This window comes from Cheilinus undulatus, linkage group 3 (assembly GCF_018320785.1).
Source record: "Cheilinus undulatus linkage group 3, ASM1832078v1, whole genome shotgun sequence".
NCBI lineage: Eukaryota > Metazoa > Chordata > Actinopteri > Labriformes > Labridae > Cheilinus > Cheilinus undulatus.
The window spans coordinates 50,624,535-50,639,858 of NC_054867.1; the positions used below are offsets into that span (position 1 = coordinate 50,624,535).

The following is a 15,324-nucleotide window of genomic DNA, read 5'->3' on the forward strand; positions in this document are numbered from 1 at the left end:
CTCAGCAGCACCACAACAAACATGGCGTCAGGAGGCGGTTAACGGTGAAGAAGCATTTGGAAATCCTTCAAAAGCATTTTAATTATTTCTTTTACTTAAATTCTGATAATATCGGCGTGTTCCGATCTTGACATGGAGCCCGTTCCGTTTCCAGAGGAGGTTCCGGAGAGGAAAGTGTGTGTTGTTGGGTCGGAGCTGGTGGAAAACTACACAGTAAGCTAATTTACGTCCGGTGTTTCGCTACAAAGAGTGACCGTGTCAACCGGGGACCGTCCATCGTACGTGTGCATTGAGAACCGATAGATTCGTCACGAATTAACCTTTATTTTGTTTTCGAGTAAAATGCCAAGCTATACTCATCTTATTCCGTCAAGGAAAATAGCTAAGAGGTGTTTGATGGGATTTGTCCGTTTTCAACATTAAATGTATTCACGACAACCGCAGGCGCATTCGGCTTAAGTTGCCAGTTGACACGGTCACTAGTTGAAACGATACACCTGTTCCGGGGTTTCTTTAACATAGCTAGCGCCAGTTAGCTTGGATTCTAGCTTCCCCCGCTCTGGTTCTTGCAAAGTGTCAATGGGTTACTGTTAATTAAATCGCTCTGGTAATTAATATATAAACTGAGCAGTTATTAAGCTTGTTTTCGTCAGTTATTATGTTTGCATATCCCTGAGTTTTAACTAGGAATAATCATATCTAGCAAGCTAACGGCTTGTGGTTGGCTGTCAGTTACCACAGATACTTTCAGTTTGTATATCAGGAAATGTTAGTTTAGTTTCTGGATGACATGTTATATTTCTTATAGGTTTGACGGTCTTATCCTCAAGCATGACTGATGATTATTCCTTATTTTTAATTCCTCTAACTCTCTTTGAACTTGTTTGTACATTTGAATAGTATACAGCTGATATATTAAGACATCTTTGCGTACTTGCTCATTTTCTGCACTTTTTCCCCAAAGAGGTTGATAATGTACTTCTAACTTCAGCTCTGATTTGAAAGTATATATACACAATTCCTCCACTGCATACTGGCCCCTTTATTTTTTGTCTTTTCTTTAATTATGAATATTGTAATGGATACACTTCCTGCCAGGAAATCACAAAGCGGTTTGGAATTAAATTTAATTGGGTATTATACTTGAGAGCAGTTTGAAAGCATATTGACAAAATAATGGAAGCTTTGGAGCTTTTAACAACATCTCATGGCCACTCTGAGCGGATGCAGCTACAAAAGTGATGGTTCAAGTTTCAAATAACCTAATCTCGCCTGGTAAATCAGATGGAAATGTTATAGGATGCGTTGTTAACTAATGTGTTAGTGCAGATATGGTCTTAATAGTTTCTTTGCAAATTAATCAGTCAAACTTTATTTGTATATTGCCAAATCATACCAGATGTTACCTCAAGGCACTTTACGAAAAAGGAAGGCTATTCTTGACCTTGTTATTTACTAGAGATGAACTGATAACAGCATTGGATATCAGTGCTGATACCAATCCTAAGTACTTGTACTCATACTCATAAAACATTGTAGTTACTGTACTTGTATAAGGACTGGAAATACAAAGAGAAAGACACAAATAGAGACAAACAAAAAGAGCAAAAAAAATAAATAAAACTGACTTATGGCTGCAATGTATTACCAGGCATAATAGTGTAATCATTGACTGATCAGTTTAATATTAGCTTTAACAACTATAATGCCAATAAAAAGGGCAGGACTCTGTCAAGTTATTCGAGAATCATTGAAGCACAGGTGTTACTTTAAGCCTTACATTGAAGACCCATGAGTGTCCTGTTACTTATTCCAGGTCTACGTCATTGATGTGACTGATGGAGAGCACAAGTGGACTGTAAAGCACCGCTACAGTGACTTTCATGACCTCCATGAGAAGGTAAGAGATCACAGATTGTGAACTGATCAACTTTAGCATTCAGTAGCATCAGGAGTGCAATTATTCCTCATCAGTGCATCTTGCATTTTATTTGATAATATGGGTTTTATGGTCCTTTAAAACCAGTCTGTATATGAGCAGAAATCAGCTTGAGGCTGGAGTAAACATCTCTAGGTTTTCACTATTGTGACAGAATTGGATGGCAAAAAAAGGCAAGAGCTGCAAATAAAGATTAGCATTAATTTTGATGAATCTGTCTCATATGTTACGTCGGGTTCTGACTCTACCCACAGTCCTGCCACTCAAGTAAAGGCATAAAAGCCCCAAAATAAGACTTTGAAATATCTATTTAAACATTTAAATTTTATCACTTAGTTCCTTAGACAGTGGGGCAAACTTCCCTCACAGTTTCTCAAACTCCAGGTCCAGTAGATTTCCTAGGATGTGGGGGTTTTTTTTGTCTCCCCAATAGTTATAATCCCCAAATATTTAGTTTGAAACTCCATTAAACAGAGATAAGCAACTGCAAACAAGAGAATATTTGCCATTTTTTATTAATAAGTGAATGTTTTATTCTCATCTTCAGCTCACAGCAGAGAAGAAAGTCGACCGACGGTTACTTCCTCCAAAGAAGATGATCGGTAAGAACTCAAAGAGCCTCGTAGAGCGGCGGCAGAAAGAGCTAGAGCTTTACCTGCAGACGCTGCTGCAGCAATTCCCACAAGCCACACCCACTCCGCTCGCCATCTTCCTGCACTTTCACCTCTATGTGAGTATGCTTCAACTTAACACTATCCTAAAATCTATGCACGCTTACTTTAATATTTTAGGATGATTACATAAGGATTGATTAGCCTACATAAGTAAAAATTTGGACGTGTCCTGATGAAGACTTGTGTGAGCAAAAACAAGTAGGAATCTGTGTTTATGAAGGATTTTTATATCACGTCAGAGAGCCTTTGATTTTCAATTTTGAATGCCATTTTTTACTACTGACTCTGTTTGCTTATAACCACAACTGTAGTTTTTGCCTTTTGCAATGTGATGTTTGTCCACAGTTTTTTTCATACTTTTTTCCCCCTGTGCGGCACTTGCCCCATTTTATCTACCATAACATTTTTAGATGTTTTTTACATTCTAGCTTTACTCCTGGAAGGAACTTGAATAAGGAAATCCTTTTAGCCAAGTTTACTTAGAAAGCTCATTTCTATCTGCAGTCACTGGGCAGGCTGATACAAACACTGAAACAACTAACAGTTAAGTCAAATACAAGATAAGGCTTTGTCAGTGTCAGCGGCTGTGATCATATGACTGTTACTGCAACAACAGACCAGTATTGTTGAGGTCCAGGGGACTCTGCAGAGCAGTGATCTGCTCATGTGGCACGACGTGATAAGAAATGATTGTTTACGATAAGTTTAAATGAACACAAACAGTTAAATTGTTTTTATATGTTCAGTTGCATTACTGCTGCAATAGTGCACAACTCCTGTATACTACTGCTATGAAAACATGTTGTTTACTTCCTAATCGAGATGTTGCTCCTTGCCCTGCTCTTTAAACTGTTTTGCAACTAATCCAAGCTAAAATGACTTTATCCAGCAATAATGATCTCCTTATTTCTTAAACCGATAACTTTTGAGCCCTGACAAAACTATGTTATGAAACACGCTCAAGAAAAAAGCAAAAGTAACTGTACAGATTTAAATAAATGGCTATCTAAATGGCTGAAATGGTTTTCTGCTAAGCAATAAGGAATAAATTTAGGTGCAGTCCTTTTTTTTGAATGGCTGCTGTGTTTTACCAACTCTTTTCTCTTTCAGGAGATAAACGGCATCACAGCAGCACTAGCTGAAGAGTTATTCCATAAAGGTTTGGTTCTTTTCTGACCTTGACCTCCCTTATCTCATAGTGCTCTAATAAATGTTTTGATAACTAATGAGATTTTTTCAGTGCTCCCCCTCTGTGTAATTGATGGGGTTTTCTTCCTTTAGTTGTTAAATTATTATAAATGTAAATTAGATAAGGGTTACTGTAGCTGACTTGGTAGAGGCTGTTTTTTAATCCTTGGGGAGAAAAGTGACATAATGGGAAACAGTCTGTTAAAATTTCGGTTTCCAAATACTAAACTTCACTCAAGTTTTTATTTTTAGTTTTAACTTTGCTGTTATTTTTTACAGTTTCTAATCCTTTTTCATTTTGAGTCTGCAGTATTGATTAGGTGTTCTTTTAAAATAGTTAATATTTCATCCCCCCCTTGTTGACTACAGTTTATGTTCTTACTTTAAGTACAGCCTCAGTGCTACAAGAATAAGAAGTTGTTTTATATTTTCAGAAATTTTGAATTTTTTAGGGGAAAATAGTTGCCAATAGTAAACTTACTGGCCTTCCAAAAACACAAATATTTCATGTTAAAATCTTTCAGACTGAGCCTGATTAAACCTCTTTATGCTTGTCTGCTGTAGGTGAGCAGCTGCTGCAGGCTGGTGAGGTGTTTTCCCTCCATCCTTTGCAGCTCTACTCCGTCACCCAGCAGCTTCGTCTGGCCAAACCAACCTGCTGTAACGGAGATGCCAAAACCGACCTGGGACACATCCTGGACTTCACCTGCAGGCTGAGATATCTCAAGGTTAATGGCCTATTGATCAGTGCTTGGCGATAAATAAAGTTCAAGATTCAATTATGATTTTGGCTTTCCACAATCATGAAAACAAGATAATCAAGATTGAATGATTGTTGTGCCTCATGCTATCCTGCGCTTGTTTTGCCCATAGGTTTTGTCATTTAAGGTAAATGGAGCGCTCCCTCCTTTTCTTTACAGCAGTAGTTCTCAACTGGTTGACCATCAGGATCCACCACCTCCTTATAATGCACAATCAATTAAAAAAAATCAACCAGTTAAATTTATTCAATAACAAAGTGGCAGTTATAACCTCGGATTAAACTTACTTTGAACAGAGAAAAAAGAGAAGAAACATGTTTTTAAAAAAGCATCATTATGGAAGACTTGGAAGGACATGCATACTCACTTTTTATGTTTTTTATAGTAGTCTGTCCTTTTTTCTCTGTTTCCTGTGATAAAACGTCAATTTTGATTGTTTTCTTGAAATCTTGAGATGTTAACACATTATCATGGCAAAACTAGCCTTGTTAACCCAAGATAAAGAGATAAATTAGTGGAGATATCTGAAGAACTAATAAATATTCTTTATTTTTATTTGTCTCTATTTTGTGATAATACTAATTCTATTTTGTTACTTCCATGGTCTTGTTATTTTAATTGTTGGTGAGAGAGATATTTTTTCAATTCTTCTGTATGGCCACCATATAAGAAAAATTGACAATAAAGAATCTTGAAATACTAATCATTTCATCAAAATGGAGAACAATAAAATATATGGAAGTTTGTCTGTTTAGGGCTTCCATACGTCATAGACTCTTTGCCAATGTTCATGGCTCTACAGCACAGCATGTGCTCTGCCCCTCCCACCAAAACAGCTCTCTTTTTAATTTAAGTGAAGAGCAGAGCAAGACACAACACTGAGTAGTTTGTTTGACAAGCGAGAAAGCTAAAGAGTATGACGAAGGCAGCTGTTGGCTTTTAAAACAGATAATAGAACCTCAGTCATAGGTAAAAAGTCTGGTTTAGAGGAGTTTCTTACATGGTTGTGGCTGTCATGTAAGGCAGCATGAAGAATTTAAGTAAAATTTTAAATTCACATAGTGTGATTTACATCTAATAACTAAGGCCTCAATAACACTTACTGTTGCTGCCATAGTTCAGCAGCCCTGCTGTTTATTCAACATAAATCATCATTGCATATTTTTTTAATTTAAATTTTTAGGAGTTGAATTGTTAAGTTTCCTCACTGTTTTTGTCTCTGTTGATCAGGTGTCTGGTACCAGAGGTCCAGTCGGAACCAGTAACATCGAGGAGACAAGTCTACCCTTTGACCTCTCGATTTTTAAATCACTGCTTCAGATAGAGGTAACTGTCTCTGCTTAAAACTCTTCTGTCTGTAAATGTGTTGATTTCCTGTCTTTAAAGTACTTCAAACTGGGTGCCCGGATGGTCGAGTGGTTTAAGGCGCGCACCATGTGAGAGGCCCGGGTTTGAATCCGGCCTGTGGCCCTTTACCATGTGTCTCTCCCCACTCTCTTCCCTGTTTCCGAGTCTATCCACCATCCTCCTCTATGTAATGTAGGCATGAAAGAGCTAAAAAATAAATCTTAAAAGGAAAAAAAGTATTTCAAATGTACCTTCTGGTTCATAATGAGACAATGAGCAACAGTTTAACTGCTAGGTGTGAGAGCCTCTAAAGTAAAACCCATAAATAAGTAAGAAATTTTTGTTTTGATTAAATTCCTTCTTTTTCTTTTTTTTTTTTTTTTTTAAGAATAAGTCTTCTTTTATGTTTAGGTTTTGGGGCTTCTATTCTTTGTCAGGTATTGCAGTGGTTGCATAGGGAATGGGAGAGAGAGAGATTTGAGAAAAACATGCAAGGAAATGAAAGAAAGGTAGGAGCGACAGCTTGTAATTGAATCCTGGCTGCCCACTTAGTATATGGGGCATGACTTAACTGCAAGGCCATCTGTGCCCCATTATATTTTTAACATTTTGTGTGTATTTTGTAATCTGCGTAATATATGCGTAATATATATATTTAATATGTTAAATCTGGATAATAATCTCTCTTTCCCTCTCTGTCTGCAGATCAGTGAGTGCAGCTCTCACCAGATTCGAGGTCTATCATCTCTGAGGTCGAGTCTGGCAACTCTGAGTATACACCGCTCCACGGAAACTATGATGGTACAGTTTGGATGAAAGCCTCTGCAGTATTTGTTTACTGTGTGTCTTCTATTTTGCATTCTTACGTGTGTACTGTGATATTTCTCGCTTAGTCAATCTTGGTTCCTGAGGCGAGCGAGTTCTCACAGTGGGAGGCAGAGGGGGCGGAGTCTGGCTGTCCTGTCACAGCTGTTATACCTGTCTGGAGAAACCTAACCACACTGGACATGAGTCACAATTGCATCAGCTCCATCGACAGCTCAGTGGTTAGTCCAGTCCACCAAACCTACACAGTAACGGCCTCATGGCACAAATCAGTTGCATAAGTATATGGTTCCTATTCAACAGTTTTAAAGAGGACAAAAAGCTTTCAAAACAAGACTCAAGGGAAACAAAAGTATTTTTTTAATTCTTTGAATTATTTGCAACACTTCTCCGTTCTGAGATTGGTTTTTTAATCTGGTCTTCTCTTGATAGGAGGATTTGCATGTTAACTATATGAGTTTGTCAAAAATGTGAAAATTTGCTGACTCTTTTGACTCTTAGTTATTGCAAATTGGATAGTAAGCTGTTGCAAAAGTAGTTCAAGGCACTCTATCCTTTGAGCATAAGTAAAGTAGAGGTCGAGTTTCAGTATCTGCCTCTTCATGTTGAAAGTTGGAATTTTCTCTCTGTTGTAGAAACTGATTCCAAAGGTTGAGTTCCTGGATCTGAGTTACAACCAGCTGTCCACGGTGGAAAACCTGCAGGTATGTGAGAGCGTTCTGAAGAATGCACCAGCTTTGTCAGTATGGTTTGCCTTTTTCATCACTATCATTTTGATGATGAGTTGCTGCAACATGTAGCTAATCCTTGCAGATGCAATAGGATGGGCATGTTAAGTTTGTCTTTAATAGTAGCGTTGAAGAATGTTCTGTTCTTACAGCATCTCTACAACCTGGTCCATGTGGATCTGTCCTACAATAGCCTGCGAATCCTTGAAGCTGCTCACACTCGTCTGGGAAACATCAAAACCCTCAACCTGGCTGGAAACCAGCTGGACCAGCTGACCGGCCTCACCAAACTCTACTCTCTGGTCAACCTGGACCTCAGTCACAACCAGCTGGCACAGGTGATCACACCATGGAAAACTAGATACATGATTCCATACTGATTAGCAAGATTGCAGAATGTTAATTTTATGCTTTTCCGCATGGTAATAAGTAAAACATGTACAGTAGAATTTTATCACTTACAGAAGTTTTTAAATTAGATGAAAAGCATCTGAAGACCATCCATAGCTCATGAGAAAAATGTAGAGCTCATAAAGGAGTCAGCCACTTTATCTCATGTGTTTGATGTATGTTCTCATTTCCAGCTGGAGGAGATCAGGAACATCGGCTCTCTGCCCTGTCTGGAGAAACTCAACCTGTCCAGTAATCCCATGTGCATCATCCCAGACTACAGAACCAAAGTCCTGGCCCAGTTTGGAGACCGCGCAGCAGAGGTACACTTTCACAATCACGACTCAATACTAGGAAAATCTTCTGCCATGTTGGTGTGTGGCTGCCTAAGCTAAAGGCAGGGGCAGACTTTAGCCTACCTGTTGCAGCTTCTTCTTTTTGGTCACATTCCATTATTGCTTCAACTTGCTTTGCTTTGTTCTGATGCATCTCCCCAGCATGTTGGAGGTCAGATGCTCTTTTTTTCTTTTCTTTTCTTTTTTCTTAATGTTGCATTTTTTTCAAATGCAACATTTACTCAACATCAACTTGGTAAGAAAAGAAAATGAGGAGCAATCACTATTTCTTTTGCTGTCCTTCTGCTAATAAAGATGGTGGCACCCTCTTTCTCGGCCATCGCCCTGTGACCAGAAAAGCCAACCCTCTCTCTTGCTTAACAGCCATGCAAGACAACCTATCAGTGAAGGCCCCCTCCCAAAAAATAACACTCTTAAATGCAAAATACCTGCATTGTGGCATTACAAGGATGAGCTTGGTCAATTAACTAGCAACCAGTGGTTGTCTCTCCCATAAGAAGGGACATTCTGTTACAATTATAGAAACTAAGAATTTTCTGGTTTTTGAACCTGTTGGAAATATTTGTGATAATGTAGGAGTAGTCATAGGACTAGGAGTTGTCATTTTTTAACTATTATAGATATTTCAGTGCAAAAATCCCACATTTTTTTAGCTTTAAAATTAAAACGAGTTACCTGTCAGCATAGGTGTGAAAATTGCAAACCCATGCTCAGGATCTTTCCTGCTCAAAACTTTCAGATGAAGTGTCTCTCTCTCCCTTTCAGTCGTTGATTCTCCATCCTTATAAGTTCTTCTTCTGTGTACTCTGGTTCATACAAATATCCTCTCGTTTTCACAGTAAATGGCACATCATCATCACTGAGTCAAAATCACTCATATTATCTTTGTATAGCTTGGTGTGGTGTTATTATCCCTGTAGAAGCTCACAGACCCACACAGCTGATCAGAGGATATCAATGCACAGCGTAAGGAGACAAAATGGCGAGAGCTGCATCGTAAATTAGTGCCTGACACAGACATTTTTTGGGGGGGACATTAATCAGTTTGTACGTTTTCAACACAGCATACAGGCGAGCCATCATATTTTTTTGGCCTCTTTTTACATAAAACTCATTAAACTACGTGGATAAAATGATTCCATCTATAGGCGCTGTGCCCCGGATCTCTCTGAGCTCGTAATAACCACAGGATCAACTTTCACAGAAATCAGTGGTGGCTAATGCCACTACTGTAGCCCAAAATATCCCTTTAAGGAACTGCAGTGGAAACACTTTATTTAAAAGGCCTTAAGTAAACCTGTTTCCCCCATGTCAGAGCTGCAGTTAGAAGGAAGAACAAAATGTGGTAGAAGTAGGAGCCCGGTTTGTTTTCTTGTTGTTTTGACAAATCTTATGTAAGAATCATTTTAAACATCTGACAGATAATTGATTGTCTTTACTTGTTTTAGTTATGTTGTGATACAAACCACAGCTAGAAAGAACTCACAGTATCTTTTGTTTTTCCTTTATAATGCAAGCCTGAGATGTAACATCACTGTTGATTGTCCCTCTGTTTATAATGCTGATAAAACTGTCATTACATGTAGTTTCACTTCTGCCATTGCCATAGAAAACTGCTCATACTACGAAATGGGTAACATTTGAAGTATTCCCAAAAAGTCTGTATTACTTTGCCTTTGCCCCTGCATATCACTGGTTGCTGATTTTTGACTTGCGTAAAAACTGTGGGCATGTTGATTGTGTCGATGCATTATTTTAATAGTTTGTTTTTGTCATCAGGTTTGTCTGGACAGTAAAGTGACCACAGAGAAGGAGTTGGACACGGTAGAAGTGTTGAAAGCCATTCAGAAAGCCAAAGAAGTCAAAGACAGGAAGAGCATCGGAGACAAGAAGGTACGCTCAGCTACACCGAGTCCAACAACAAAAGTCTGTTTCACAGCCTCTGAGAAGAGTTTATATCATCATCAGTACGTGTGTCAGACATGTTGATGTACAGCTAAAATAAGCATCAAATAAGCATTATTTCATGAATCTTCCTATGAATCTTTTTTTCACAAGTTTTTAAAAACAGTTTTTGGTACTCCAAATAAACAGATATGTTTTCTTCCTGACTAGTGTAACCAAATATTACCATTATCAGAAGTTATGGACCTGTTTTGTTTACTGATTTATCCCCTAATACATTAACTTTTAAATTCTCATTACAGCATACAATATTAAACTGCAATCCCAACTTTTATTCACTGTATCTCTGTACTTTTGTAACCATAGTTTCCTATTAGAATCACCCTGTCTGTTGTAGTGGTGTTGTAATGCTAACCTGATTATAGACTATGTAGATATGAAGTTGATTACTAACAGATCTGTGAAGCCTGAGGATTCATTGGCTGTGTTTAAACCAGTCTGTCAGTCACTACAACTGCCTGTTATGTTATTGAAGTAGTAATGGGCTGCTGTAGCGTTTGTTGGGAAGATAACCTGCAGATCAGCAGCTTCAGCTGGACTTCAAAAACTTCTCGACGTTTTATATGAAAGATTTTGCACATCAGCAGCAGAGGTTACGTCTTTTATAGTCAAATAATGATGCATTATAAAGTTTGTGAAGCTATTTGTGATGTGATACAAAAGTTGATCATTCTGAGATGATGCAAAGTTTTTGGGCTAAATCTGTGTTTTGCTCCATTCCTCACTGGTTGGGCAGTATTACACCCACTAGTATGAAATATTAATCCTGCACTATAAAGCCCAAGTCCTCAGTGTGTGGTGTGCCTATAGTAGAGAAGTGTGGAGAAAAGATCATTCCTCTTCTGTCAATCAAACAACAAAGATTATTGTTTGGGCTCCGTGCCTTTATTTTATAGGAAGGCTGAGGAGAGACAGGAATTTAGATGGATAGGAAATGAAGGAATACATGCACTGGACAGCACTGAGATCGATCCTGCGATCAGTTCGTTGAGGACTAAAGTCTCTGTACATGTACGCCTGTTTCACCAACTGAGCTAACACTGACGCCTTCAGGGGGGCTATTTGAACCAGTTCGTCCACAAACAACAAATCCCTAAATAGATAGAGATACTTTATTAATCCTAAGGGAAATTCAAAAGCACAAAAGAAGACTATAAATTTAGTAAAAAATAGCCCATTAGTAGAATTGTTCCAATTCCATTACTGGTATCAGAAATATTTGCTGCCGATGCTGCTTAAAATGCAGGCATTTGTATCGGCGAGTAAACAAGTTTATGCACCAATCCGATACCGTTTGGTTTAACTCTACATTTTGCTTCATTTAGCCATGCTAAATGTTAGCGCTACAAACTGGAAGTCAATTCTTCTTAACTGCCTGAAAACACTGCATGCACAAGCTTGTTTTTTCTCTGAATGTGATCATTAAAATGACTTCCAGACCGGCACTGTCAAACACGACAAGAGGTGACGCAGTTTATCAAAAGTTAAATAACTTTTGAACCATAAATGATTGCATCTTACTTATTTTTACTCTTGAAGCTAGCCGTTGCGCCTTCCCATTGATGCTGTTGATGCCTTTGAATTCCATGCAGCAGCATTTTCAGCAAGCCTGGAACTTATGTGACTTTTCAGGACTTTAATAATTAAATCCACACCAGTAAGTTGTTGTTCAAAGCAATTCTCAAACAAGTTGATTTAAACTGTAAGGGGAAAAAATATTTCTAGTAACTCATTAGGAAGTTAGAATTGTCTTATAAGGCAATAAAACAATCCATAGTTGGAAACTACATTGTTGGGATGCAAAAAAAAAAAAAACGAAGAAAAATCAGCAGAAATTTGTAATGAAGTCTTTAAACTTGAGCAGACATTTGGCTCTTTCACTTCACAGTTTGGTTGTAGTATCTCAAACAAGCTAAAAAAAATCTTTGTACAGTTTTCTTTAAAAGCCCAGACTTTTCTCTGCTGCTGTTGGAGCTGCTGTCTGCAGGTTTGAGGATTTATTCTGCTCGATGATGAAGGTGACTGCTGCTCTCTGAAGGCTTCCTCCTCTCTGTCCTCTCGTCAGATCAGTGAGGAGACCAGGCTGTCTGCACCTGCACCTCCTCACCTCTCCTCTTCCTCCTCCTCCTCTCCTCCCTCCTCCTCCTGCTGCTCCTCTGCTGCTGCTCCTCCTGCTGTTACCTCCTCTTGTTCTTCCTCCTCCTCCTCTTCCTGTCCGGCCCAGCAGGCTGCCTGCCCCAGCCAAGGTAATCATGTATGTATCAGGCTGTGAGGGGCTGAGGGAGGGGGGTTATTTCTGAAAAAAATGCAGCCACTAGACCGAGAATTTAATCCTTTAGTTTTGTTTTAAATGTATGATTCATCTCAAAAATTAGCTGATTGTGCTTGCTGAGCCTGCAGCTTTTGATTATTTTCACCATCGGTCTTCTGATGGTTGTTTGGATGAAAAAAAATTGAGAACAGTGTCAGCATTGATAACAGCAACTGGCATCTCAAAGTAATGTTACAAACACCCATAGGAAAATTACTCCTAATAACTAATAATCAGCTATAGACACTCTTGATTTGCTTTAACCTAACCTAACCTAGCCAGTGCCTTGGGGACTAGCTCTTCTCTCTTCGAGTAAAACATTTTATGCTTTTGGTTTAACTGGCTTTTATAGTTGCACTTTTACCTGATCTAACAGAGAAGATTAAGGTTGTCTGACACACTGCTTTAGCTCATCAGCCTCCCTTTGCAACATTTAATATCTGCTCTGATCACCACAGGATGCATGCTGAGTGTGTGAAGACTAACTGAAAGAAATAAACGCATGCTTGTGTTTTTATGTTTGTCTAGTTCTACCTGATGTGACTATCAAAGGGAATTATGTTTTTATTTCTTTTAAATCAAATCTGTATCGACCTCAGTCAGACTTTAACCCATACCCAGAACTTTGGATTGTACAACTGAGCTAGCCTGAATATTTTAAGTGATGCCTGGTACAGATATAATTGATCTTTTTAAAGGTTGGTGAGGTTTTTTGATAAATGATAGTTCATATTCAGGGTTGTAAAATCATTCATTGATCCAGTGGTGCTAAAATATTTATTACATATACAGTGCTTAACAAATGTATTAGACCCGTGATTCTCAACCTTTTCAGCCCACAACCCCCAAAATAAAGGTGCCATAGACTGGGGACCCCCACTGTTCCTGAAAGTGGCTGAACACAGCCATGCACATTCAAGAATAGTCATGTGCAGGCAAGGCCGCCCATAAAGGGGGAAAAATGGGAGAGCTTTCTGGGGCCCAGCCAAACCGGGGGCCAGCAAAATCATGGTCCATTATAAAGTTAAGCTGTGGTATATGCTTATCAAAGAAACAAATATCTTTTTAATTCATTTATGTTGTATTTAGCCCTCTTAAAAATGTAAATCTGTTGATTAAAACAGAATTAAAATCCATTAAAAATGGTTAAAATGGGTTAATAATGGCAAAAAAATAGTGGAAAGGTGGTGAAATTGGATTTTAAAAGTAGCAGAAATGGGTTAGAGGTGCCAAAAATTAGATTAAAGTGGCAAAAATAACAAATAAGGGGCAAAAATGGGTTGAAGTGGCAAAAACAGGCATATTAAGTGGTAAAATGTGAATTTAAGTGGCTGAAATGGCATTAAAGTGTCAAAAATGGATGGAAATTTGGTGAAATGAGATGAAAAATTGATATTTACTGGAAGTAAAGGTAAGCTGAGGCATGAATTGAAAGAAATGGGTTAAACTGGCAAAAACAGGCATATCAAATAGTGAGATGTGGCATAAAAAATGGTAAAAAGGGGTTGATAGTGGCAATAATGGGAACAGAGCCAACAATAGGCGAGGAGTTGAAAGATTTTGTTCAGAAGTGGCAAAAACAGGCAGAAAAAAAGTGGTGGAAAGGGTTTAAAAATTGAGAAAAAAATGTGTTTTAAGTGGCAAAAATGTGTTAAAATTTGGCAAATATGGTGTAAAGTGGCAACAGTGTAGTTTAGAAAATATTCTTAGTTTTTAAGGCATCTGGAGACCCCATCTCAGTGTCTTGTGACCCCCCAGTGGGGTCCTGAGCCCAGTGTTGAGAACCCCTGTATTAGACCACCCATTGTAAGGTTTTTGCCACAGCTATTCTAAATTAACATCAATGGGAATTACCAAAATCATCTTTTATGTCTCTGTAATGGTTCATACATTAGTATGTAGAAGCTCTTTAACCACAATTATATTTTTAATGCTGAAATATAATTATTATTATTATCAATGAATTTAACATTTACTGTTTTACAAAAATACCCAGAAAAATAGTAAAGTACATTATTATTTCTTGGTTAAGATGTCAAATTATAGTTATTTACTGTCATTCCTGAACAGTAAAAATTAGTTTTAGTGGTGAATGTTATGCTATATTAATTTCTGACTGCTCAGAGAAGCCCAGGAAAACTTGGGTATAAAAATGTGTATTCAGTTATTGTTTAGGGATGAGTATCTAAAGCGGTACCAATACCAGAACGTCTGACACCTACCGGACCAAATTACAGCACAGATATCCGTACTTCATTTTGATACCAAGCTACCAAATGAGAGGGAAGAAATAGGTTATGGAATTTTTGTGATTTATGTGTTAAGTTGCACCGTTTCCTTTTCTTATTCCATGTTTGACTGGCATCTTATAAAGATATTTCTGCAAATCATTTATGGTGCCCAGACAGCTTTTATTCTCCCACTGACTTTTAACACCACTTTTTCCCAGTAAAAGTATCGATGCAGGTACCATTGAAGCACCAGTACCGAATAAAAAGGATAAATTTAGCACCGGTATTGGAAAAAACTCAAACGATACCCAACCCTATTCGTGGTCAAAATGGTAAAACGTGGATAGGTCACTAAAAATGTAAGAGTCTGCATTAAAGCACTTCATGATGCTGGATGGTCTCTGAGACAAATACGGAAAGACATAAAGTGATGTTAGACACCTCTAGATTTGAAGTACTAGAGACAGAAGGAAGACCAATGCTGATCTTCAGGCAGAGATGAATGCGTCTAGATCTGAGTCTGAGAAAGTCTCCAGAATGACTGTAAACAGACGACTGATGGAACAAGGCTTAAAGGGAAGAATAGCTGCTAAGAAGTCAAACATCCAG

The 15,324-nt window shown here is 38.2% G+C and overlaps 1 protein-coding gene across 2 annotated transcripts in view; it reads left to right on the forward strand.

Moving 5' to 3' along the window:
• nisch (nischarin) overlaps nucleotides 1-15,324 on the forward strand; it is a 37,758-nt gene continuing 22,434 nt past the window's right edge. The window contains exons 1-13 of one of the 2 annotated variants that reach the window (XM_041781521.1): nucleotides 1-213; nucleotides 1,817-1,900; nucleotides 2,487-2,669; nucleotides 3,724-3,772; nucleotides 4,366-4,529; nucleotides 5,793-5,888; nucleotides 6,615-6,710; nucleotides 6,803-6,955; nucleotides 7,370-7,438; nucleotides 7,615-7,800; nucleotides 8,047-8,175; nucleotides 9,988-10,101; nucleotides 12,239-12,419. In XM_041781521.1, coding sequence (XP_041637455.1) covers nucleotides 133-213; nucleotides 1,817-1,900; nucleotides 2,487-2,669; nucleotides 3,724-3,772; nucleotides 4,366-4,529; nucleotides 5,793-5,888; nucleotides 6,615-6,710; nucleotides 6,803-6,955; nucleotides 7,370-7,438; nucleotides 7,615-7,800; nucleotides 8,047-8,175; nucleotides 9,988-10,101; nucleotides 12,239-12,419 — 1,585 coding nt within the window. In that variant the 5' untranslated portion in view covers nucleotides 1-132. The remainder of the gene's footprint in view (nucleotides 214-1,816; nucleotides 1,901-2,486; nucleotides 2,670-3,723; nucleotides 3,773-4,365; nucleotides 4,530-5,792; nucleotides 5,889-6,614; nucleotides 6,711-6,802; nucleotides 6,956-7,369; nucleotides 7,439-7,614; nucleotides 7,801-8,046; nucleotides 8,176-9,987; nucleotides 10,102-12,238; nucleotides 12,420-15,324) is intronic. The other variant, XM_041781529.1, reaches the window with a different exon arrangement.